Source organism: Telopea speciosissima, chromosome 6 (assembly GCF_018873765.1).
Source record: "Telopea speciosissima isolate NSW1024214 ecotype Mountain lineage chromosome 6, Tspe_v1, whole genome shotgun sequence".
Lineage (NCBI taxonomy): Eukaryota > Viridiplantae > Streptophyta > Magnoliopsida > Proteales > Proteaceae > Telopea > Telopea speciosissima.
This window is the reverse complement of record NC_057921.1, coordinates 61,962,981-61,989,627: the sequence shown is the minus strand read 5'-3', so window position 1 is coordinate 61,989,627 and position 26,647 is coordinate 61,962,981. Positions and strand designations below refer to the sequence as shown.

The following is a 26,647-nucleotide window of genomic DNA, read 5'->3' as shown; positions in this document are numbered from 1 at the left end:
AAGATTGGTTAACATGCATTTTCTGGAAAATTTTACTTTGTATCTATAATCTATGTGATATATCTCTAATGATGCTTCTTTTGTTAGAAAAACTACATAAAGGAAGAAACCATTGAAAGGATGAGGTTAGATGAAGAGGTTATCTTGGATTTCTTCAGGGAGTATGTAAATGTATCAGTAAGTGACAGTGAGAAAATTTCTTAGAATGTCACCTAAATATTTGATTAGAAATGTACTTTGAAGTCGATATTCTTTGTATATGTAAACTGCTGTCCTGTATTTTCTTAGTAATGTTCATTTTTTCGTCAATTTTTATGTAATGGTTCTTCATTCATTCAGTTTGTAAAGTTTTCTGCAGAAAATTGAGAACCGAGTGAGGATTCTGAGTGATCTAAGAGAGCTTGCTTCAGCTGAGAGCCTGGACATGTTCACGCTCATCTACACTAACATTCTTGAACATCAACCTGACTGCCCGGTATGTGATATCAGCACATCCTCAATGTAATTTTTTTTTTAAAAATCTCTGGTATGTTATAGAAATTGTCCTGCTTGAGTATTTTACTAATGCCCAGCTGATGTAGGGAAGAAAATTGCTATATTATTCATCATTTATATTTCTACTTTCTATATTTCATTTCATTGTCTTGAAAAGTATGTGAAGTGTGAATATATTATTATCCTGGAATGCAGCCTGAGGTCGTGGAGAAGCTTGTGGGATTGCGGGAAGGCATACCACGGAAGGATGCTAAGGAGGTAATTGCACCCTTCACATTTTCTGACTGTTAAATGTTCCTCACAATCAAACTCGAGCATTCTGTGTGGTCCACAATCAGAATAATTCTCAAAGTTTTACTAGAACAACTCTCAAAGCTTTTATGTTTGTAAAATAAACTGTTTTTAAACTTTGCTTTTCCAAAGGGGACGAGGCACAGAGGGAGCATTCTATATTCGTTACTGTTCCTTGTACCCGTATGTTTTTCTAGATGGATATAGTACAGGAAGAGGGTTTTGAGGTTTATATTAAACTGATTGAGACCTTTTGCATATAGGTTGTGCAAGAGTGCAAGGAAATTTATGACAATTCACTTGTTGATGGAAACCCCCCAAAGGCAGGTTTTGTCTTTCCAAAGGTGAAATCTCTCTCTCATTCCAAAGGCTCTCTATGGAGGAAGCTGACGTAGTTTTTGGCCCAATTTCATTGTATAGGTAGGTATGGTTAAGTACATATGTGAATCCTCTTGTCCATATTCTCCCTATGGAGATCATGGATTTACTTCATTTTGTTTTATTTTTTTTTAAATATGATTGTGGCTATTCTTGCCACATTCTATGAGGATATTAAAGTTGTCTTCTATTGAAGTACAACTAAACCTTGTCTGATACCATTGTTTTTTTGTTTTTTGGTGAATGTCTGATACCATTGTTATAAGTAGACTATTATTTTCTTTCCTGTTATCCTCTTTTGGGAGGTTGATGTCAGTAATTGGATCATGTTTGGGCTGGTTTTCACCATATACTGAACCCAACCCTTGTAAATACTGCCCAACTATAAGCTGCCTACTCTGTTAAGCATGCAAGGAACTCATGATTTCTTAAGGTAACCTTGGGGGTGCAGCAGGGTATTTCATATTAAATCTGATTTTAACCCTGCGAGGGTCGTAGCAAAGCCCAACTAATTGGGTAGGGAAAGGATTCAGATCTTCTACAGCCTGGGTTATAGCCTGTAGCGGCCATTTTCCGGCCCTGCAACAAGCGGCCATCTTCCGGCCCTGCAACAAGAACATGACACCTGTAAAGTGAACATTCCGACGGTTAGATTTGAAAACTTTGCAATGTTTGAATAAAAAACAGTTGAACTTATTCTAAACCAAGCCGGATCAGTCGGTTTTACCAAACTGGTTTGGCCCCAGCTCGGTTTACAACTAAAACAAAAGAAACGAAACAAACCCATCGTCCTCATTTCAAATCTGAAATCCTCGATTCTTCTTTCCAGCGAACCCAAGCTTTCTCTTCTTTCTCCTCTGAATCCTTTTAAACCCACGCCGATCGTCTTCCTTGTCTGGCTCCTTTGTGAAGAGATCAGCTCTGTTACCTCCTCTGGTCTGGCGAAGCTCGAAGGTGGGAACAAAAATCCAGATCTGGATCTAACCAAGGAATGGGAGTTCCAAACATCCTTTTTTTTTTTTTTTTGGGTAAATGAGTTCCTAACATCCTTGGTTCAAGCTTCTGGGTGGAGAAATGGCAATGTAAGTCTTTCTCTTTCTCACAAACATGGCCCTGCCCCATCTTATGAAACATATGTGGGACTTATTGCTGTTTCTAACTCTGAGATTAGTTTCTATTTAATTTAGATTGGGAATAATCTGAGATGTTCAACCTGCTGGTTGGGAGTCCAACGATTCTGTTGTGGGTAGGATATGAAATCCACCTTTAGATTGGAGCAGTGATTGGTATGCATAGGTATGATGCAATGGTGACAACAGCTTCTCTTTCTCTCTCTCGGTCTCTCACTCGCTTGCTATCGCCGTAGTCGTTGAGGCCTATAACTGTAGAGAGAAGACGCAGACACGCATGGAGCTATTCTCTTTTTCAGAGAGAAACAGAGAAAGGTGTTAATGAGGGCACTGTACTCAGGGGCCGCGCCGTCCGCCACTTGTCTGCTCCGTGGGAGGGTTGACTTAGCAAAGGACGCAATCTTTGCACCAGAAAAACCAAGGACGCAATCTCTAGTTGGTGAACACTTAATAAATGGATTTGATTTGTAAGAGAGACAAAAGCGCGCAGTTAAACTTGCGTAAGGAAAAGCCCTGAATTAAGAATTACTCGACGGCGCGCCTTGCTCACCTCACGTACAAAAGCTGCAAAGCATGGGGTCGGTGAAGGCTGCAGCAAGGGAAGGTATGAGGCAACTCGTCAAAGCATGCCGTGACGAAATGTCTTTTTCCATGTCAAGCTATCAAATTATTCTTCAAATTTAGTTACCATCCATATATTTTCGGATTCGTCCCCTCTCCTCGGAGGGTAATCGCCCAATGAGTGCCCAATGACAGGGTTGTGCTGCACACATTTTGGAGAATTTAGCTCGTCTCCAGGGAGGTGTGCGCCTAGGATGTTGCCAGGGGGTATTCAGTGGTTGAGTTGTGCCGCACACATCTCGGCGCATACTTAGAGATGTGTGCGGCACAGCCCAACGGTTGGCAGCACCCTGGGCATTCCCTGCTCCCTAGAGACGATCTTGATCCCATTCCGATATGTGCCTAATCAGTCATCAGAATGTATGTGGCATAGCACAGTCGTTGGATGTTTCATTGGGCACTCATTGGGTCATGCACGCCTTCCAAGGAGAGGAGCCCAATCCATTTCACCTGTTGTTTTTTTTTTTTTTTTTTTTGAATGGGGATAATAACTGATCGAAGGAGCGTACCTAATGTGCATCTAACGGCTGGGCTAACTCACTGGACACTCATTGGACAATCTCCTCGTTAGAGAAGAGCCTGACACGGTAATAATCTATAATTACCATATGATTGTCACACTAAAAAAAAAAAAAGGTTATCAGATTTTTTTTTGGTAATTAAAAAAAAAAAAAAAAAATGGGTTATCAGATGATCATATAGAAGGTGGAACATGAATTGTCAAGAAAGAACAAAGTCAAACTCAACCACGACATGGCCGGTAGCTTTAGGCAACCAAGGAAGAAGCGAGGAGTCGCTTCTACATCTTACTTCCAATGGAATCATGCAAAACAACCATGTTCCGAGTGGATCAAATGTCTACATAATGGTGATAGGAGGAATTTTTCCTTCACCCATGGGCAATCTCTTTACCAAGCTGGTTTGCAAGGGCTATTATTGACTTCATACTTTGAGAAGGGTTGGGCTGGGACGTGGGACGGTGCACTGTGGTGCGGTCTTGCAAGCTCGACACGTGGATGATGCGAAATCTTACGGTGCCAAGCTCGAGAAGAAAAAAATGAAATGCAATTGAGCTCGCAAGGCCGCATCGCACCGCGCACTGCAGAAGATTTTATATGCCTGGTTTTGGTTGTGTTAGCGAGTTGGGAACTTGGGGGTGACAAATACATCATGGGCCGACACTATTCTCATGGGCTCAAGTTTGATGCTTCTCTACACTGGGCTTTGTCTTGAATAGGGTACTGGTTATTAGTGAGCCCCATGCTGACGCTACATGTTGTGTTTGGGTTGAGTAATACATTGAAAGGGTTTGGCTTATTAGTATTGGTGAGACCTGTCCTTTTGTCATCTCTAACCTAAAATCCTTGCCAATTCTGACATTGGGAATCTCTCATTCACTGATGAACGTTGTAAATTTAATGCATTGACAATTAACAAGTATGGACATTACCAAAACACACAAGCACTACAAAAAAAGAAGGGAATTTTATGAATACCCCTCTGAGGTATGGATTTTTTACCAATGCATCCATCTCTATGCACCATTTACATGTACTTCCCCTACTTTTCATATTAATTGATAAGTTAGTCCAAGTCGTTAATTGTTCCCCAAAAAGAATTGACCATATTGCCCTTCAATATAAACTGAACCTCTGCCATTCTTTTATACTTGAACCATTGTCCCAAATCGAAAGGAGAAGAAGGAAGAGGCAGTGGCGCTAGTTCTTGTGTCGTTCAAGCCTCAAATGGTTTCTCAGATCAAAATCCAACAATTCGAGTACAGTGACCTTGAAGCCGCCACTAGTCCACCACTAATGGTTTCTCAGATCAGAAATTACTACTGGGCAGATCATCATTCCAGGGACATCATTCTCATCCATCCATTTCTTAACGCCAATCCTCTCTGCATAATTGCTCTCCTCCAGATGCGATTTCAGAGATATTACAACATCTTTACCCTCAACTCCGATTTTATAAGAGAAAAAGATAGAACCTGAAAGAAAGCCCACGATCATAACGACAATCAACCCAACAGCCACGATAGTTTTCAACCTATTGAGAATCCCACGAGTTAGGAAAGCGCTAAGTTGGGTCCGGCGAAAGCTACTGGTTTTCAGAGAAGAGACGGCGGAAGGGTGGAATCAACAGTCCCAGAAGCGAATGTGAAACCTGAGACCAGAAGCGTAAGAGACCCCAAATTAACCACCAATCTGCTCATAAGCGATAAGGAAGACTCCAAAAGAGACGAGCCATCGTACAAGCTTGGAGAACCGATTCTAGGTCTTTGCGGGAACCTCTGTTTCTTCACCACGGCGGTGGAGCACGACCCGGAAACAAGCGTTGCAAATATCAACAAGAGTACTAACGTGCTAATTAGAGTTGATTTTCATTCAATATTGATCTCTCTTGGAGAGTTGATATAAATACAATACAATGGAATAGAAAAGGAAGGAAGAGAATAATGGAGTACTGAGTGGATCACATGTGATCTGGTTCCCTTATAGAGAACAATGTAATATTATTTGAGTGGAATTGTGATCACGTGTGTGTGTTGATAGATATAACGAAACCCTTAAAAACAAAAACAGGGACGACGAGAACAATTTCAGTGAGCCTACTTTCAAGGGTACGTTGAGACCAAAAATCGACGAGGGTATCTTGAGTACCTCTGAGAGGGATGGAACAAATGACGGCCCATTAATAGGAGCCGATCGATCAGGTGATCAAGGAAAGGCGACCCTCACTCCGAAGTCCAAATACTCAAGAGGAACAAGGAGAGAGAAGGGTTTCCTGTTTCAAGTTTCAACAATTCAGCAAGCGTAGAACCAGGGGAGAAGACGAGGGTCCACGAGGGGGGGACGAAGGAGAAACAAATCTGCTAGAGGAAGCTTAAGGCAAAGGAGATCTGTTAATGCAGAAGAGGAAGAAGAGGAAGAAGAAGAAGAAGAAAAGGACGTTAATGTCATTTTACCCTATCAAGGGTATATTGGTCCTAAATTTTTTATAAAACACCTACTGTTTGTCACTAACAGAACAACTATCGGCTTGGACTAGCTTATCAATTAATATGAAAAATAGGGGAGGTACATGTAAATGGTGAGTATAGATGGATGCATTGGTAAAAAGTTCATACTTCAAGGGGTATTCGTAAATTTCCCAAAAAAGAGGGTCATTTACGACCGTCTTTTTACAACAGAAATTTTTTTTCCTATCTCAAAAAGACTTATTTACAATAGAGAGGACTTCAGAAATTAAATCCGTTCCCATGTGGGTAGCTGATCCGGATTCGGGTCTAAAACTCCAAATCTCATATTGGTTTGACTAAAATCTTATGCAAGCTGTCCGAAGGATCCCGAGTTCTCAAGTCACAATTCCCAAATGCCCAGAGGACTTCAGGAATTAAAACCGTCCCAATTCCCAAATACCTATGAGGACTACAGGAACTAAAACCGGGGTGGGCGAGTCATAACCTCTGACTCGTGATTCATGACTCAGTAGCGTGAGGATTGAGGACCGAGGAGAGGGCGAAACGAGCTCCTGCTATTTGCGCTAGCCAATTCGAACGCCTATTCGCCTAATTCCATTCTCGTAACAAACCTCAAATTGCATTGCAGGTGCATCACTTGTCTCGACTAGCGAGCCGAAGGAAACCGAGACGAGACAAAGCCATCGAAACACAGAGACTGCAAAACAACTGGAGCTAGCACTGCTCTTCCTCCTTCGCTCAAAAGAAATTATTTTTCTCGTAAGTCTGGATCCATCTATAACGGGTTATAGTTCTCGCTGGTTGAGTAGAGAAGCCATTTTGTCTTCTTGCCTCAATAACTAGGGTTCCTGAGGAAATGGCTTCACGAACGCTCTCCGTATTTCATAGTTCGACAGCCTATTTACAATTGGATTGTAGAAAATCCAGTCAGTCTTCACTCTCTTTCCCTGGGAATCTCAAAGTAGACGTGTTGGTGAATTCTTTGCTTTCGAACCAGCTATCGCTTCGTTCCTCGCGTTTGAAGCCTCTTCTTCGGAGACCTCGGGCGGCCGTTGCGACGGTTTCGTTTAGTCTTCCGACTGCGTAAGTTTCAATTGCGCTCTGCTTCAATTTCTCTGTGGAGCTACCATTAAAAAAGAAAGTTTCTTTTTTATTTGTTTTTAATTTCTGCAGGAAACCAGAGAGAGTTTCCTCTGAGAAGATGCCCAAGTAAGTTTCATTGAATCTTCTTCATTCACATTTGCTTTTTGGACTTGAATTGGTGTTTTGGATATGTTCCAATTTTAATTTTTATGTCGGGATAACGGTGAAGATGGTCATCGAGGGCGATTAAGTCTTTTGCTATGGGAGAATTGGAAGCCAGGAAGCTTAAGTACCCCAACACTGGGACTGAAGCTCTTCTCATGGGGATCTTGGTTGAAGGTTAATGATTTTGTCCTTCTCAAAAATCTCCTTATAGGATTGCAGCCGAAGTTTTGGTATTTGAAAGTACTTGATTCCAATCATAATTATTCCTCTATTACCTGTTGAAATATGATATACGTCTCATGCTTCTTACCTTAACAACTACCAATGTAAATATAAATTTTGTCATCTAATCTCGCACCAGTTAAAAGTGGATCTCCTGAATTCTTTCTATGTATAAGGATAATTTGACCTTTGTGAATTCCTCCACCCCCACTTTTTCCTGGGGATGCCCCATAATAAATATATATACACTTTTTTTTTATTGGGCAATGTAAACAGCTTATGCAAGTCGTTAATTTCCTAATATTATTAAATGCTTCAGTCAGTATTTTTAGCTTTGGCAAGGCATTGGTAAAATAAGCCTTCATCTTAGAACTGGAGTCTGTGCAGGAGGCTGAGGTTGGTTCCTTTAGGGATTCAGCACTTGAAATTTGCGGGGGACTCAGTAATGTTGACTTGATGGATGATGAGAAGTATGGCTAGTCTTAGAGACTAGCTCATCTTATCAAGTAGGTCCAAATGCTTGCACCCCCTATGGACATTTATTTTACTGGATAGTATTGCTGCACAAACTCTTTGGGGTATCAACTAGCCAAGCTGGGCATTATGGGCCTTTCATTTATGTATCTCCTGAGTCTCTCGGATCTGCATGGGGATTGAGTTCTTGAATACTGTGGATTGCAATTGTTTTGTAAATCAGTTCTTTAACCTATTTTCTTTCTCTTCTCTAACAAGTTCTATAGTTATTCATCAAAGACGGAAAATCAAACAAAACAAAAGGAAGCACTCTTGTGGAATACTGGAATTTTACAAGATTTATATGGAACGGAATGATTGGAAGGTTGATCCTTTAGCAAATCTTCTCTTAAGTTCGAGTTGGACTTCTTTAACTACCAAATTGATGATTTTTGCTCTTTGCTTCTTCTCTTCCTTCCTTTAGTGGGCAACATAGGAGCATTATACTTTCAACCCAGCTTCCTGTCCGACTCTGTTATCCCCCCCAAAGATCTCTGTTTTTCCTTTGGATGTCATGTTGACAACTCAAGTTAAATTTCGACGGTGAATCACCTGTATTGTCAGATGTGTTTGAAATGCCTCAATCACCATATGTATTTTCTCTCTGAAGTAGGCACTCAACATTTGAGATTTTGTTTCATTTCTTAAGGAAGTTTAAGGTGTCTCTTGTTGCCATTCACAATCTTTCATCTCTCATAAATCATACTTCTTGGAGGGTAGTTAACTTTACTAAGATAGGTCGGATCTTGTGAAATCTTTTACCTATTTGCTGTATGTTGGATGGTGTGGTAGCAAAGGAATTTAAGAATGTTGAAGGCAAAGGTGGCTTACTAGGTTTATGATGAATTTTGAAGATATGCTTTTAAAATCAAAAGGTTTAAGTCAAACATAAACAGATTATATGGATTGTAACTTAGAAGAACAAGAGTGAAAGTGAGGTGGTGAGAATTGATGATTGGGAGAAACCTCAGAGAGATAATTGGAAATATCTGGGTTCAATCTTAAATAAAAAAGAGAAATAGATAATGCTGTTGCAGATGGAATCACAGCAGGGTGGATGAAGTGACGAGGTGCTTCTAAAGTGTTATGTGATTGAGACGAAGTCGTTTCAGGTGTCATGAACATGTGCAGTGAAGATTTTTGAATGCACCAATAAGGAGTGATATGATTCAGGTTGGAGGATCTAAACAAGCAAGAGGCTGGCCTAACATGACTTTGGGGGATGTGTTGAGAAAATAAATGCGTGTTGTAGGGTTGACAACAAGGAGGGCTTTGAATAGAATTTTATGACGTATTAGTATCCATGCAGCTGACTCCATTTAATTGGATAAGGCTTTGTTGAGTTGAGGTAACATCATGATGACATATTTTATTGATGAACTGAAATGAGATTACAAAGTGGTCTACAACAATAATAACGACAGCTAACATGCCTCACAAAGAGGCAGCAAAAATGCTACATAAATCACCAAAACATTAAGTTCCCTCCTGTTCTCAACATACCCAAGCGATAAAGACAATCATAAGGCATGTCTATTTCTCCAGATCATCATGACCTCTTTCTCATCCGTTAAAGTAAAAGACTTTGTTAACCTTTCTTGACGTAAGCTAGAACTGACTAAACTAAAACTGCCAGATAGGAAATAAAAGCAAGTGTTAAGAAAGGATATAGAACCTCTGATGATTGCCAGAATCAATCTGAAAAGAAGCCCAAGAATACCTGAAGGATTTAGCTTTGCTTATTTACAATAAACTGAACTAGTAGTAGCATAGTTCTGACTTTTATTTTCTGTACATATCTCAGTCAATGAGTCAACTAACTTCATGCCCAATCATTTAAAGTGGGCCACGCGGCCCACGCATAGAGTGGAATAGAAGGACCGAGTTCATGCTGCTGTCCCATTAGTTTGGTTCAGGTTGATCATGTCCAAGAGAAGATGCGAGACAGCATACTTTTGTGTGTGAAAGAAAAGAATGAGAGCACCAATCTTAGAATATCATGATTTAATTACTATGAACAGATTCAGTATTTTTCATTTCTTCTATCGTCCATGCAAAAGAAAAGTCAAAATTGTTGTAGAAATTTTCTATGTTCTCATTACTTGTAAAAAATGTTAATTTGGTTTTTAATTTCGAATGCCTATAATAGATCCCACCCCTTTTGCCTATCAATTCCTTCTTTCTAAATTTGTTCCATCAAAACATAAAGTTTCTGAATCCACCATGTAGCATGCTGAACAAGATCTCAAATGGGAACTGTAACTACTGAAAACATCTAGAAGCATGGTGGACTGCAAAGTGCATCTTTTCCATTTTATAGTGTAGACTCACATTCCTTTCTCTAATTGAAATCCTATCATGATAGCAATTTGTCAATTTTTTTTAATAGAACTTACTTTTTTCACTAGGACTATTCAATGTGCCTATGCTCCACATTTTTTCTTTCCAGGAACCAGTAAAGTAGCAAAATTTTTGTATGTATACGGAATTACGCTTTTCAAGGTGCGAGAGGAAACTATAAAGTTACTTGGAAAATCTGACATGTTCTTATTCAGTCCTGAACACCCGCCACTAACTGAACCAGCACAAAGGGCCCTTGATTGGGCTGTAGATGAGAAACTGAAATCAGGTAAATAGCTGCTTTTTGTGATAATTAGTATCTTTAATTATATAATGACAAATTATTTCTATATATCTTTTTTGTTTTCCTGAAATATGTCCCAGGAACATGCCTTACTTATCATGAAGTCATTCATCATATAGTGATGGTGGGTAGTATCATGAAGTCATAGTTAGTGCTATTTAATGGGTAACCACACGCCTGACATGTGAGGGTGAGGTGTCTAAAGTGATAGATTTTTTCCCGCTTTTTTTCCCTTTTTTAGATATGATTTCATTCCAGGATCACTTCCTTGAGACATGATGCTGATTTTTTAGTTAAACGACATATGGTGATGTCGTGATGACATAATTTTGGGGCAGACTCCCATTTGTTTAATTATGTTATAGTTGTTTTTTATCTGCATTGACCTCTATGCACTGGATCGTTAAGTTTCTATTCTCTTCTTATTAACTGAGACAAAGGAAACGTCCATTTTTCTCAGGGTTGATCTATGGAGTCGGTAGAGAAGGTTCTTACTAGAAAACTAGACAGCTTCAAGAACTAGAAACTGCAATGAATTGCCACTAAAAGTCTAGGAATTCATTGACAGGTAAAATAGATTTATCGGCTAATATTCTTTAAAATCAATCTGCTCAAGTAAATGATGGTTTGGGGACCAAGCAAGAGCAACGTGTCGTCATAGATGAGGAAAGCACTTGCTTTGTTTGATGGCTAAGAATGTTTATGCTTCTCCTGTGATTATGTCCCATCAATTTCAGAAATATGGTCTTATGTTCTGGTGCTATGATTTGATTTGTCAGCATTGATCCCTGTGTCTGTGACGGGATTGAGTCTTGAGTTATACAGTTGATGTGGTGTAATCATATTTACGGTTTAGGGTGTACTTTCTTTCAGTCAAACAGGAAATACGTTCTGTATTTCTGATATATTATGAAGGTTAGAAAAATTGGGGCAAATATCTTCCTTGAAGTTGAGAGAGATGATTTTTCTTACCCTAGCCTGGAGATATGCAAATAGAAGTCCATTTTGAGGCATTCCAGATTCTGAATTTTTTGTAGGACAGGTTGATCTAACTAATGAAGAGTGACTGGTCTCGTGGGATGCAACTGCTCCCAAATGGGATGTCCAGAAAGAGAGATTTCCAAATTTCTCTTTCTGGGAAATCCATTGTGGATTTGTTGCATCCTATAAGGCGGACTACTCTTCATCAATTAGATTATCCAAAACAGGGTTCTCAGAATGTCTTATTGGTTTTCCAATGTCTCCTGCATAGGAGAATTCTATTGGCTGTTTGCTTTTTGTACTGCATTCTCTTAGGTTTGAACTTTTGCAAGAGTTGGGGTACAGCCAGAAGGGTTTGACTGGCCAAAAAGATTATTCTATGTTGCTTTCTTCGTATTTGTTTACTTATTCAATTTTGGAAACTAACATCCAAAGATTTTATATGTTCAGAAGGTTATATGCTGCTAGGTCTTTGATTTGGAGGTCTGAAATATGATTTAAAGGTGAGAGATGATAGAAGGGATTGATGCAGTAGTGACTTTGGGTATTTAGTTATTTACTTTAAAATCTTTTCTTAAGGCTATGCTGTCATATGTTCTTATGGATTGGCTTTTTGGATCAGTTGAGATGATGATCAATGGGTAGAGTAGTTCCCTGTTTCAGACAAAGGTTGAGTGGTATGGAGCCCTTCAGTTTGCGATGGTGGGTAGTGGATGGAGAAAAACAAAAGGATTTCTTGAAAGAAGATTATATTGGTTGCATTATTAGAATGCAAAATAAGATGGCTGATATCTTAATGGTTATCACTATCACCATAAAGTGCGGGTTAGCATTGTGGCAATATGTTTGGGATTGGCAGCAGCATAGTTGTCATGGCGTCGCCATGGCGTCCTGGCGTTGGGAGAGGGGGCATATCGAGCTACGCCATGGTGGATGTCAATATATCGTTCGATATGGCTTCCATGGCGACGCCATGGCGTCGCCATGGACGCCATACCACGATATGTTGGCATATCGGTCGATATTTGTACATATAAAAGTTAGATTAAAATTTATTTTTTTTAAACCATTTAATAGCTTAGATGCTTTGCTCCAAATCACATACACTAAAGAAAGACTATTGCTATCAAGCTTCAGTAAACAGGTTAGCCTATCATTTGATTTTTACTATTGCTTTCAATTATTTGATAGGTTAATCTATATTTTCAATTTTTCATACTTTCATATACACTAATGGATATTAGTTACACTTTCATGAATTAAACCATAGTGGCATAGTATATTAGTAGTAGTGTAGTACACTTTCATGTTGATTTTTGATGTTATAGGACATATATTATAGCATACTAAATGACATTAAAAATACAGAAAATAAAAAATTAAACATGGTCGACATGCTCGCCATGGCAACGCCATGGCGGGCGACATGTCGATATATCGACGTGACACCCTTCCACCGACTTGGATCGCCGTGACGCCGTGACAACTATGGGCAGCAGCATTCAAAATTTATGTTTCAACCCACCGATTTTTTTTTGGGGTTTCGGTCGAATCCAAACTGAAACCCTTCCACATTTCGGCTGTTGGATTCGTTAGACCATTTCAGTGGTCAAATGACCATATTTAGGCCCGAATCTTCAAGAAAACCATTAATTTAGCATCTCTAAACATATTGGAACCTTTTGATTGTAAAAAAAAAAAAAAAAAACCCAAAATGGGAGTTTAGTTTTGGACCCTAGGTTGCTAGTGTATCCGGTACCCTGTTGTATACTCTCTAATTTAAACCTATTCTACACAAGTACACATAATTTAGTACTAAAATACTCAAAATTCAATTAAAACAACCAAGGTTTAAGAAGCTGATTTCAATCAGGGTTTCTACTCGGATCGAAATCCAATTAATTCGGGAGTTGACCAAAATCTGGTCGACTTTCTTGCGGGTTTAGCTGGTGGATTTGTTTGATCATTTCAGTGGTTAAACAACCATAATTTGAGTTGAAACTTGGCAGAGAGCCAGAGACCCTAAGTAAACATCCCTAAACACAGTGGAACCTTTAGATTGTTGAATAACACACTCAAAATGGTACTTTGGTTTCGTGCCGTAGGTTGGCAGTGTACGCCATCCCTTGCCTGTATACCATATCAAGTATAGCCTATGTTATACTTGATTTAGTACTATAACGTACCAAATATGAAGAGACCAATTAAAATATGGAATTGCAAGTGACAGATGGAGAAAAATTATTTAAATGTTATTAAATTTCAGAATATTACAGTCACTGACACTGACTTCACAAATCACAAGTTCACATGAAAATCCAAAAGTGCAAATGTGCAAAAATCCCCTGCCTTTCCTCTTAGTCTCCTATTCTATGTCAATATTAGAAAGAGGTCTGGGCTGGTTTGCTGCCGACGAAACCCTTCCTCCATGTCATGGTATGTCAGCCAGTGGTGACCAACATATATAAAATTAAGCTCCCACTACTCAGTATTAATCTTATTTTGTTTAAAAATTTGTTGAAAGAAATCATTTTTTTTTAAACCAAAAAATTAAAAAAATAATTTTAAAACAGAAAAGTCCAACCCCGTGGAGTCGTAGATCAGCTAATACTATCTAACATATAAAGAATTGAAGCCAAACCACTAAATATTTACCCCCATTTTTTGTTAAAAAAATTAATTTAGGGAAATAGGGTATTACCTCGAAGTTTGAATCTTCAACCAATCTCCTTCAAATCCACCAAATCTTTGTTGTAGATGACTTGCACAAGGTTAGAACAGCTTGTTCCACAAAGAAATGGAAGTGTAATGGCCAAAATCCACTCAAATTTGCCCTTTTTTAAAATAAAAAAAACTTCACAGTAGGTTTCTCACAAAACCTGAGAAAGGGGGTCTGAAGTCAATCGAAATATCAAGTTTTGATTGAATTTAAGACTTTATAATACATGGTTGTACCATTTCGGCAAAACGAAAAGGCACAACCGAGATGACACAAGATTTTGACCAAAACTTGAAGGCTTTGGTCGAAATTATGTGTATCTGCAGATTTGCACTCCATTTGTGACTTCTCCAACCATGAAAACAACTCAAATATGCATTATGGATGAAAAAGAACCATTTAATAGTACACTTACAAGTAGTCAAGTACAATTCTACAATTGTTCCTCCGAATCTATGTCAGTACCACATAAAGTTCCGGGGAGCCTCAAAACCACTAGAAGATTGCTACCGCTGACATAACCGTTCCTCTGACTCTATCACAAAAAACGGTGATGTCATGGTTTGCTTGAAGAAATGCTCAAAGTCCGACACAGCAGGCTGATATGTTATCGGCAACATACTGTAGGCAACCCAACCTAGGACATATCAACAGGCTGGGAAGACGATGCAAATATGGACCCATTGTAGCTGCTTGGTGGACCAGACTTCTCTCCCTCTCAGAGTCAAAATGGGTAAAATTTGACCCATTTCGATCAAAAAAACCATTTGAAGGTATCGTTTCAAAACGATACCAGAACTTTCAACCAAATGGCCAAAACTTCGGTCAACTTAATTGCACCCAGTTTTGTTTCAACCTTTGTTGAAACCTAAATATTTCAGGAAATCTCGGTGGTTTTGATTTAGATTTCGAACTATGATTGGCAGGGCATTGTAATGGGGTAGGGAAGTATATGTGTAGATGGATCTATGTAGTCTTTGATCCTTCAGGGTCCTCTTTATCAAGTATTCATTCTTTATAAACAAACTACTACACCCCCAACAAAAAAAATAATAAAAAAAGATTTGAAGACATCCATGTAAGGAAAATATTAACATAGCCTAAGGTTTGATTGAAATTCAATGTATCTGTATGGAAAAGGAGATTCTTCCTCTAATGGATGAAATTTTTGGATATTTTTCCTGCTTGTTTTCTTCGTTATTGTTGGAAACATTGTTGCTGTTCTCTCTATTTTATATATATATATATATATATATATATATAATTTTAGTTACTTTTTTTTGTGTGCTAGTTTTAGTTACTTTTGGCAATGCTAATTCTTCACTAGATTGCTATTAAGTACATTCAAGATGCTGAAGGAATGAGTGTTCCTGAAAATCCCAAGACGAAATAGAAGGTTTGGAGAGCCAAAAGATCATTCTCAGTCCCCAACACAGGCACTATTAATAGCAAGCTGGAGGGGACAAAATCCTTTCTTCTTCTTCCTAGAAAATTGCATCATGAGGAAGACCTTAAACCTAGCGTAGGTATATGGCAACTCAGATATGAAGAGATTTCACCATTAATGATATGCTGATATATGTGTTTCATTCTCTGAAGCTTCTCAGCTGAAGTTTTGTCCTTCTAGTTATCTGTTATAACAAGCTGTTCAACCTGGTTCTGATAAAAGAAACCTACTTAAAAGTGTGAGCATCTCTAAGGAGCTCCACCCAAACCCTAGAACTAGTCAACTGTATAAGATTCCCCTCACTGACCAAACTAATACTATAAGGAATGGAAAATCAGAGGGCACTGTGGCTCGCATTAATATCAGGTCGTCCTTGATAAGATTTAGGCACACCACCTGGACAACATAGCACTGCACTTGTTATTGGCCACACAAGTCCTGTGCCACCATTTCCTTTACCAGTGAAGTATAAAAATAAGATTAGTGTAGCCAGTTGAATGCCAAGGCTATGCATAGGCAAGATGACTAGCTGATATGTAATTAGGTGTTAAATTCTGGCTGCTGATTCTTCTTTGATGTACGACTGTTTTTGTAATTGCCGATTGGAAAATCTCAACCTTTTTATTTAGTTTACTATTGAAACGCCAGGTGAAAGTGGGGAAATTACCACAACCCATTTGCTTCTTGGCATATGGTCTGAAGAAGAATCAGCGGGTCACAAGATAATGGCTACTCTTGGTTTTGACGATGAGAAAGCTAAAGAGCTCGCCAAGTCAGTAAGTTCCAAGCTTGGTCTCTCTCTCTCTCTCTCTCTCTCTCTCTCTCTCTCTCTTACATACATACATGCATACATGTATATATATATATATATATATCAGCTCAAAAAAAAACTTTTTCTTTTTAATAGAAAAGCATACCTTCTGGTGCATAGATTGACGATAATTTAGGATGTAATGGCACACGGAAATGCAAACTCAAATCTTCATCCAATTGAGCCCCATCAAACCAATAAGCCCCTCAGATATTTTAGTCGAACGTTTAAAAATATATTTTTTTAATCCCCTCTTTCCACACCTCTATATATTAGAGATTTCCAGTCTGGATTCTTCTTGAAGTAAATAACATCTTGAATCTCACCATTTATGTAATTGCTGTTACTCCCAGATGGATGAGGAAGTCGTTTTGAGCAATCAGTAGGGATGTGAAAAGATTCAAAACTAGCTCTTTGCCCAAAGCTTCTTTGCAAGACTTCTCAGAAAAGATCAGCTGCTTTGTGGTATTGTTTGTTATGATGGAAGTTGTTCTGCATGACTTCATACAAGTATGTTTGATTTTGTAAGGCACTATCAGGTGCTAGTGTAACCATCATTGAAAATTCTACAATTCGTCAGAAGGAATCTTGATGGAATTTGATTTCAACTTCGTGACAGGATTTCTATTGTAACTGCTAGTCTACATCCAAAACACTCCCATTTTTGTCTTGTCTAAATTTATTTCATTTTCTGCCTTGTTCAGAGTATTGATTAGTGACTTCTCATTTTATCAACTGAAGATTTTGTTTCTTATGCACACAGAAGAGTATAGCTTGGGGCATGTAGATGGCCACTTGCTGTGTGATAAGAAATAAACGGATGGTGCATGGAAGATGATGCAAGCAACACCTGGTGGATTTTGATATGAGGACAGAAAAGTTGTTGTACTTCAGTTAACACTAAAAGACATCTTTTTTGAGTCCATGGTCATACTTGCTTAAAGACCTATTTTTAGAGTGTTTGCTTGTCATCAATTGTCAGTCCTATTGGACTCTCTCTTTCTCTACTTTCATCCGTCTACCAAACCAACTAGAAAGAAAGACAGCCCTTCTTAATATCTAAAGATGGGATATCCTAATCATCTAACAGATATTCCATCGCTGTTCATTGATATTGCTCTGAATAATTCCTTGTGTTTGATTACTGCTTCATTTTTTGGGATTTTTAGACCAGGCTTTTGATAAACTATGGTTTTTGGCTGGGCAGGTGCCAATTTTTTGGTATATATTTCAGGTGGGTTTTGTCGCGGGCCATGGAACGCAACCATCTGCCCAACCTGGCAAACATCACTATTGTATGGTCTACCGCGGATCCAGCATGATACTACAGCTGCCCTTGCACACAAATATGGAGTATGCAGTCTGCTGCGGCCTCGACCTTCGAGAGTGTGACATGGTCAAGCCTTGATGGTCCAATGCATATGATACTAATGTGATTTAGCACAAAAAATAGAAGTGATTAATTGTTATAAAAGTAGGTTTGTAAAAGCTCATAAAAAATGTAGCCTTGGAAATCGGGTCAGGCCTTGATGGTCCAATGCATATGATACTGACAACAATAATCTAATGCTATGGAGGGGATTTTTGAAAGGCAGCGCAGCCCCTGTTCCATCATGGGGACCAATGGAAGCATGCAAAGAGGCATCAGCAGGATGAATTTCTGCCTTTCATTGGGGCAGGGCGGTCATGTTTTGTTTGGGAGCATTTGTCATGCTGTCTTCCAGGGTTCTTTTTTTATATAATTTGCAATAGGTGGATTTTTAATAATAGAGGAGAAAAGTTCCTTGCATGGGACACGGGCTACACCTAGACACATTATTGGGGGGTGGGGTTGGAAATGACTGCCCGTCCCCATGAATGATGGAATTACCGACCCCCAATGTCCTAGTGCGTTCTCATTGGCTGCTGCATGCACGTGACCTCTGCGCTCTCATGCAGAGAACGATTACCCCAATAATAAAATAAAGACTAGGCTATCAAGACCACATTAATGTCCCATGCAAGAGTCCATGTCGGGTTCTTCTGCAAATTGTTCAAGACCAGGGTGAAGGTGAAGCGGAGAGAAACAGTGGCCAGGTTCTACGGGATATTGCTGTGTCCATACTCCACTCTGGTTTGAGACAAAAAAGACTAAACCTTAAATTTTTATTCTTGTTAAGATCACAGAATTTGGTGTACAGTTCTGGCTCAACTAAGCAGAATTGGCAATGGGATTAGCCTTCGTCAATTTCAAATATAATTCAAGGACTGATTTCAATTCTGATTCAGTTGTAATTTGTCGGAATTTAATTTTACCAAAAAAAAAAACTGTCGGAATTTAATAGAACCCTAAAAGTTCGAAACGAATCGGTCAACTCCCAATCATAATTGGCCAATTAACCTTAACCTAGAGGTGTCAAAAGTTGGCCTGCAGAACAGTCTAGTTGAAGCCCAATACCGGCACTACCCATTACTAAATATGTCCAGCTCAAGCACGGACCAATTATAGCCTGATTAAGGCCATTTAGACCGATTATAATCTGTTTATGGACCTTTTAAGGCAATTTAAGGACCTCTTATTGCCTAATGAGTCAGTAAGCCCATTTAAAACCTGAGTATAACCCCATTACCTTGAGTCTAATTATGGAACGTTAACCAATCAACCAATTAGGAATGTATCAATGCCCCAACATACAATACGGAGAAAAACTATACAAGGCCTTAAATTGATGTGGACAAATAAGAGTAGAAATCTGTTTATTAATATTGGTTCATTTTTTTTTGTTTCTGGGAATAAATCGGGATAAAATCATAGTTTTTTTTATATTATTTTATAGGACAAAATCATAGTTGAGAAATAGAAAAAAAAAGAAGTTTCAATTTAGAATTTCTTTATTTCGTAATAAAACGTAGAAATAAAGGGATGGGGGTGTTCGACTATCTCCACGACTCTCATCTCTACAAGACTACACTGCCACCACCACTACCATCTCTACCGCCACCACTAGAGCCACTTCCACCGCCACAAATTTTTGGGCATTCAATGGTATTTTTTAAAATTTATCAAAGTTCCAAAACTGAAATTATTACGCATAACAAACACATTTTTGTTTTCTCTGGCTCAAAAATAGAATTTACTAATGCATTATTAAACAAGTTTTTTTGGCAAGAAATTTAACATGACCTAGAAACAGAAGTGTTTTCATGCGGGACCATTAAGTCCAATCGAGCCCGACCAATTGACACTCCTACCTCAAACCATGGTGGCACTGTTCTGACTTTCCACTCATTTTAGGGGGGTAATCTTGACATTCCGATAGTTATTCCATAAGATAAATTTTTATGGGGTTTTTATTTCTTTCCCTCCCAATCCCATTCCCACCCTAAAAAAAAAAATTAATAATAATAACTGATGAAACGTGAAGTGAAAGGTGTTTCAGTTTTCTTCTGAAAGGCCAGAGAGAACTGTTTCAGCATAAGAAACCGCCTATTGGATCGTACGGTTACATTTCATTCAAGACACGTGTCAATTGAAGAGTATGGTACTTGCTTATCGCTTCACTTGTTTTGGACAGTAGCCGGACGGCGCGGCGATGTGCCGTTACCAATACCAACTGCTTTAGAATTTATTTTTTTTATTTGATAAATCAAAAAAATGTAATAAAAAATGATTTAATCATATAACAGCTGTAGTCGGGAGCAGAGAAGCGAAAACGTCCGTGTGGACCAGTGGACCCCAAATAAAAACGAGTCATAGGCCGCAGTTATGTTTAGATCTCATCGATAGACACGTGTCATTGTTCTATTTATGTAACTGCAAAAAAGTGGTCCTTCGTAAGTAATACTTTGAACACGCTTTTTGACTTTGACTCAGGATTTGAAAACGTGGGATCGTTTTGTGGCGATTTCGATCCGGATCGGATAGGAATCGGTCTCCCTGAACTCTAGAATTAATCTTCATATCTAATATCATGAAATTTCTAGGGTTTTTGGTTTGTGAATCAACCATATCCGATCAGTCATAATTCGGATCGATCACAGCCAATTCATCAATCCAATTCTCGATTCTTAAAGAATCAGTAGGAATCATTGTGAATCAATCACACAGGTTACTGCTGATTTTGATACAAATTGACCGATTTGATTGATCCAATTCCGATTTTTAAAACCATTATCCCATCATAATGGATTGCTGACCTCAATAAACATTCAAAGTTCAAATAATTGAATGATGGTGGGAAAATTATCCTCTCCAATTCCCTATAGCTTCTCAATGCGGCAGTGCTAGTGTGGATGTTTGACACGTGGCAGCTTGGACATCCAATGGTCTGAACTCATTAATTATGTTGAGTTCAGATCGTTGGATGTCTAAGCCGCCACGTGTCAAACATCCACACCCACACTGCCGCACTGCCAAACTATAGGGAATTGGAGAGAATAATAATCCATGATGGTGTTGGCCGTGTATGTAGGGTGAGTAGGACGTGCACTTCAGTAGCACAGTAACACTAAAATTGTTGTTTTTTATGGGGAATGCCATGGTTGGGTATGTAGAGGAAAACGAGAGAGAGCCGCTGAGAGGGTGTAAAATGGGCGGTTCAGTTCAGTTTGATTTGGGTCAGATTAAAACCGAACCACTAAGGTTCTGTCTATAAACTCTAGTTATTGGTCCATTCAGTTTCAGTATTGTTTATCGGTTTATTTTAACAGTCTCTTACCGGTCTTTTGTTGGTCTATTAACGGTTTAGCTAGTTTTATACTATTTTGTTTGGTTTCTTCCATTTTATCCATTTTTTTTGGTCCAATCAGTTTCAAATTTTATCTGTTTTCGAGAACCCAAAACCAAAGCTAATTCAATAAAAATCTGATCTGGTTCGATTGGTTTCCTGGTTCGATCCAACCGATTTTTTTCCTGTTCCAACTCTATTTTGACACCCCTTGGGTTGAAGCAAAAGGGCAAAAAAGGAGAAAAGAAAGTTGGAGTCTATTGCCCTCTACGCAGCCATATATAGACTTGCTAATTGGCTATAGACACGTTTCGAGTTCTCAAATTTTGCAATTTTTTGTTTGTTTTTGTTTTTTGTTTTTTATTCAATTGAGATTTGAGGATCAGCAAGGGAGGGATTGATAGAGTGAGTGACTGACTACATTTCAGACTTGACAGTACTTGAGAGAAAGAGACACAGAGAATTGGAATGATAGATTGAATGCGATCAGCGTATCGTGGCCGTGGTACCTTCACGAGAGAGAGAGAGAAAGAGAGAAAAGCACAGTTGGAGAGGGAGTTGCTAGGGTTATTTGCATGTTTGCTTCACGCAAGCAGCTAAAGGAGGGGGGGTTGGATGTATCGCGTGGCTTTAAAGTTTTCAAATAGGGTTTAAAAATCAAAACAAGACCCACCACCAAAGATTATAGTTTCCATCTTTACACCAAAGATTTTTGGTTCTTGGCTTTCTCATTTTCTTCAATCACTCTCTTTACCTCTTCCCCCCCCCCCCCCCCCCCCCACCATCTAAAGTTCGTATCTTTTTTTTCATGATGAGTAGCACTGTAAACAACAGTAGTAGTAGCAGCAGTGGTGGTAGTGGTGGTGGTGGTGGTAGCGGTGGTGGTGGTGGGCCTTGTGGTGCATGCAAATTCCTGCGGCGTAAGTGCTTGGCAGGTTGTATATTTGCTCCATACTTTGACTCTGAACAAGGAGCGGCTCACTTTGCAGCAGTGCATAAGGTGTTTGGTGCAAGCAACGTTTCTAAGCTTCTCCAGCAGATTCCTCTTCATAAACGCCTTGATGCAGTCGTCACCATTTGTTATGAAGCTCAGGCTCGTCTCCATGATCCTATCTATGGTTGCGTCGCTCAAATCTTCGCTCTCCAACAACAGGTAACACCTATGCATGATGATTGATGAAAGAGACTTTCTCTACCAAAGAAATGGAATAATTCATTTCTCTTTTGGGTTTTTATAAATAACTTTCTAGGGTTTTGTATTTTTATTGAAAAAGTCTTTGAATCTGTGGGTGTAGGTGGTGAACTTGCAGGCAGAGCTATCATACTTGCAAGCTCACCTGGCAACCTTGGAGCTTCCAGCTCCAACGCTGCCTCTACCTCCGTCACCAACGATGTTACTGAATTCACCCTCACTTTCGATTGCGGATCTTGCCTCAGCTTCAAGCATGCAAGCAGCATCGAACTTCGATCTATCGATGCTTTTTGATCCTCAAGTGAAAATGGAATACCGACAATACAGTGGTTGCTCCACCGCCGCTACTGCCACAGGAGGAAGTGGTGGTGGTGGTGGTAGTGGTGATCTTCATGCATTGGCAAGGGAGCTTCTTTTCAGACATGGATCCTCGGTGGGTTCATCACATTCAATGGAACCATCATCTGTAGTAACAACTACACTGCCACCACCACCACCACCACCGCCGCCGCCACCGCCTCTCTATAGATAAAGAATTTCTGAAACTGACCTCATTGCTGACTGTTACTTGTCTGGCCGTAGGTGTCTGCGACGATGGAAATCCGGCTAAAAATTATGGAATATCTAATTACCTGGTTTTTGGGGTGTCTCCTATTTGTTTTCATCCTAATAGGCAAGTGATGGTCCAATTTGGAATTTGACTTCTTTATGTTTAGCAATATATTAGATGAAATCAAGAAATTAGTATACAATTGTTGCAGTGCTGCATGCATTTTAACATCTAAATCCTTTCTAGTTTCTGAACATATGATCAAAGAACTAGATGTGTATGGATTTTACTGATAAAATTAAAACAAATAATGGGAAAAGGAACGTTAACCGGTCGTGCTCTAGGCGTGGCTCTCATGCCTAGACACAGTAACCACCTCACCTCACCTCACCGTCTTGGAAATGAACGCCTTCTCTTCGGGATATCCGCGTTTTCATGGGACATGCAAAGCGGTTACTGTGTCTAAGCGTTGGAATCACGCTTAGAGCGCGAACGGTTAGCATTCTTTAACCGATAAATAATATAATATTGCTTCACTATGCCTAGTGAAGTATAATGCTTCACTCTATTTGTCATATTGCAATACATAGCAATTATTAAAAAAAATTCCATCTTTGTATTTTATATCCATCTCCATTTGATAGCATTTTGACAATTTTAGGAAAACTTTCAATCAGAGTTTGAGCAACTTTCTTTGCTTATTTTGGACTAAGATTTGGCCATTGAGATGTATGTGGTGTCCTCTATCACATTGACTAATTCATGTACTGTCAATTGGCAAATAGGGAAGCGTTATACCTCACTAGGAATAGTGACATTTAGAAGGACTTATGAATAAATAAATGGAAGGTACTTTGTTCGGGAGTGTGGCCTACGCCAGCATTCCCATGTCTCTATCTCTTTCCTCCTCAAAACAAGGGGTTAGATGTGTATTTTCATGAGGAGGAGAGAGATAGACTCATGGGAGTGCTGGTGTAGGCCACACTCCTAGATAGAAAACTATTTCCCATAAATAAATAAGGGATAAAGAACACTAATCGGTCGTGTCCAAGGTGTGGACACTGCGCCTCGACACAATTGGGCGTGGAATGACCGCCCAGCCCCCATTCCATGGCGAAAATTCCAGGCGCCATGGCAAGGTTTGGGCGGTCATTTCACGCCCAGCTGTGTCTAGGCACAATGTCCACGCTTTGGACACGACCAATTAGCAAGTAAATGGAATTAATGGGCATTGAATTGATGGACTGTTACTCGAAATAGTAAGTTGAAATGAGATGTCCTCTGCCCCTAATCTACCAAGTGCCTCTCCAATCATCTGAAATTCACCCATGGCATTTCTTCTTCCTCTTCGCCAATAAGAGATGGTCAATCAAATGTGGCCGAATGTGGGGTGGGCATCTAAACTTCAACAAAGAACTCACTAGTAGTAGCAAAATCCAACATATTCTCAAAGATGTCATGGATAGATTAAAACGATAGAAAATTGAAAATTCACAAACAAGAGATGTTGCATTGTCAAGCATATGAACTTCTAGACACCCTCTTGATAGATCGCTACACAGCAAGGCAAAGCATATCCATAGATGAAAGACGCCTCAATTAGAAAACCAATATATCCATAGAGAGGAGAAAATTACATCCTCAACCCTAGAAGGAGGAGGAGGAGGTTCTGATGGTGGGGGTGGAGCAAGAGGTTCTATTGAAGAGGGGTAGAAAGTGGGTGAAGTCTGACGATTCCTCAATCAATAACTTATCCATAGATGAAAGAACTACACTCACTCACAAGGAGGAGAGAACTACACTCATAGAGGGGAGAGAAAACCTTCGCTTTGCTTTGCCAGAGATTATTCCTAATATATATATATATGTCCAATCTATATGTCAAACCCATTAACTACTTATCAATACCATAGATAAATGTATACAAATGTCCATTTTAATGTCACACTTTATTCTTAAAGCATTCATTTTTCAATTAATACAACATAAGTTTGAGGATTTTTGCCATTTTACTAAACGGCCAAATATATTTAAACCCTACTAATATGATAAATAAAAGACCAAATGTTCTCTGTGCCGGGGGCGCACGCTACGCTCAGACACATAGAGGTGGGCAAAATGATCACTCTACCCCCTGAATGGCAGGCTCATGTGTCTGGGCACAGGCTGTGCTGCGGCACAGAGAACATCAACCTCAATTACAAGAAAAGATGTGAAAAAAAATTTAACTTACTTCCCAAAAGAATAGACCTGTAGCTAAATGAAGAATAAAGGGGATAATTAAATCATTTCATGAGGACTATCAAAAGCATTTAAAAACATGATAGTGAAAATGCAAATTGTGAAAAAGTTCATATAATTAAGATGCCCCACAGAATATTACATGGCCAATCCAAAATTAAAAATTTCCTATCTATCCACTAGGTTGGATGGTCAACCTCAGCCTATTAGGTCTCCAGGAACCTAAAATCATGAAAGCCATCCTAAAATAATTTCCCTTTATAATTTTCATCATGAAAGAAAAGGAAGTGATTGAAAATTTTGACATGGTAAGTGTTACTGAGGCTATAGGCAAGTGGGGGAAATTCCAAGGGGCAATTGTGTAACTGCAAGTAGATGAGACTGTTATTTGGATTCCAATCTATCAGCTGAAAGCTTCACTTCCACCTACCATGTTTCTTCTCAAATCACTTCTCATCTCAAATGACAAAGAGTGAAGTGTGACAACAAGAGAGAGGAAGTTAGAAATGAGGAGGTTTCTTACCAAAACAAGAAAGAATGAATTGATAGTGATTGGTCTTTTAGGTGCTTCTTTCAGTTATTATTATGAAAACAGATCAACCAAGTTACCTATTTCTTCCCCATCACTATGCTTAGTGAAGTATAACGTTTCACTATTTGTTATATGACAATACATGGCCAAGCATCTCAACTTAAATTGAGTAGAGAAAGTAATAAAAATTACAAAATATATCATTTTGTATTTTATTTTTATTTCGATTCAATGGCATTATGGTAATTTTACAAAGACTTTGAATCAGAGTTTGAGCAACTTTCCTTGCTTACTTTGGACTAAAATTTGATTATTGAGATGTATCATGTATGTAGGGTTTTCTATGACATGGATTAACTTGTGAACTATCAAGTAGCAAATAATGAAACATTATAACAACAGCTGCCTAGCGTAGTTGGTGAGCTGTGGTGCGCTTCATGCCCATGCTCACTAGGAGGTCTCGAGTTTGAGTCTCCTAGTTGTTACCAAAACCTCTCCACAATCCCCCTCCCCACCCCTTAAAGAAATATATATCTATTATAAGCTCCTAATAATGTGCTTTACCCCGACGGCTCCCCTGTGAACATAAAAACGTTGAATTGTTATTTAAATCAAATAAAACATTATCCTCTCGAGAGCACTCCAACTTAAAGAATAAAAACCGCCAGTCAAATTCAAAAAAATATATATATAATAAAATAAAATAATGAAACATGTTAGACTTCACTAGGCATAATGATACTTAAAAGAAGCCTTTCTATTAACCTGAATTTCATTTTATTTTTTTTTGTTAGGTCAACTTCTAAGTGCCTTAGTAGAGAAGATGCTAGGTTTTGCTTAGTGTATATAGCATGGTACTTTCCACTTACGCAACATACGTGGCATTGAAATAGAAAATAGTATATATATGATATTTAAGGCCATTTCAATAAAAATATTG

General features: G+C 38.9%; 3 protein-coding genes across 4 annotated transcripts in view; all 3 read left to right on the top strand.

Moving 5' to 3' along the window:
• The window catches only part of LOC122664800 (exocyst complex component SEC6), a 94,664-nt gene extending 93,483 nt beyond the window's left edge, over positions 1-1,181 (top strand). Inside the window, exons 22-25 of the mRNA XM_043860781.1 lie at positions 88-177; positions 359-475; positions 691-753; positions 1,050-1,181. Coding sequence (XP_043716716.1) covers positions 88-177; positions 359-475; positions 691-753; positions 1,050-1,181 — 402 coding nt within the window. The remainder of the gene's footprint in view (positions 1-87; positions 178-358; positions 476-690; positions 754-1,049) is intronic.
• A 5,359-nt stretch (positions 1,182-6,540) lies between these two features.
• Positions 6,541-17,104, top strand: LOC122665682 (ATP-dependent Clp protease ATP-binding subunit CLPT1, chloroplastic-like). 2 transcript variants are annotated; one of them, XM_043861832.1, is made up of 6 exons: positions 6,541-6,984; positions 7,075-7,110; positions 7,214-7,323; positions 10,334-10,513; positions 16,324-16,451; positions 16,840-17,104. In XM_043861832.1, the coding sequence occupies exons 1-6, from the start codon at positions 6,758-6,760 to the stop codon at positions 16,870-16,872; spliced, it is 714 nt and encodes a 237-aa protein (XP_043717767.1). In that variant the 5' UTR covers positions 6,541-6,757; the 3' UTR covers positions 16,873-17,104. The 2 variants fall into 2 exon arrangements, with proteins under 2 accessions (XP_043717767.1, XP_043717768.1); XM_043861833.1 differs by having other exon boundaries at positions 16,324-16,467; positions 16,622-17,104.
• Positions 17,105-22,003: 4,899 nt separating this feature from the next.
• On the top strand, positions 22,004-22,916 carry LOC122666023 (LOB domain-containing protein 18-like). The gene is made up of 2 exons (XM_043862139.1): positions 22,004-22,345; positions 22,488-22,916. Exons 1-2 carry the CDS (start codon positions 22,004-22,006, stop codon positions 22,914-22,916), a joined length of 771 nt encoding a protein of 256 aa, XP_043718074.1.
• Positions 22,917-26,647: the final 3,731 nt, after the last annotated feature.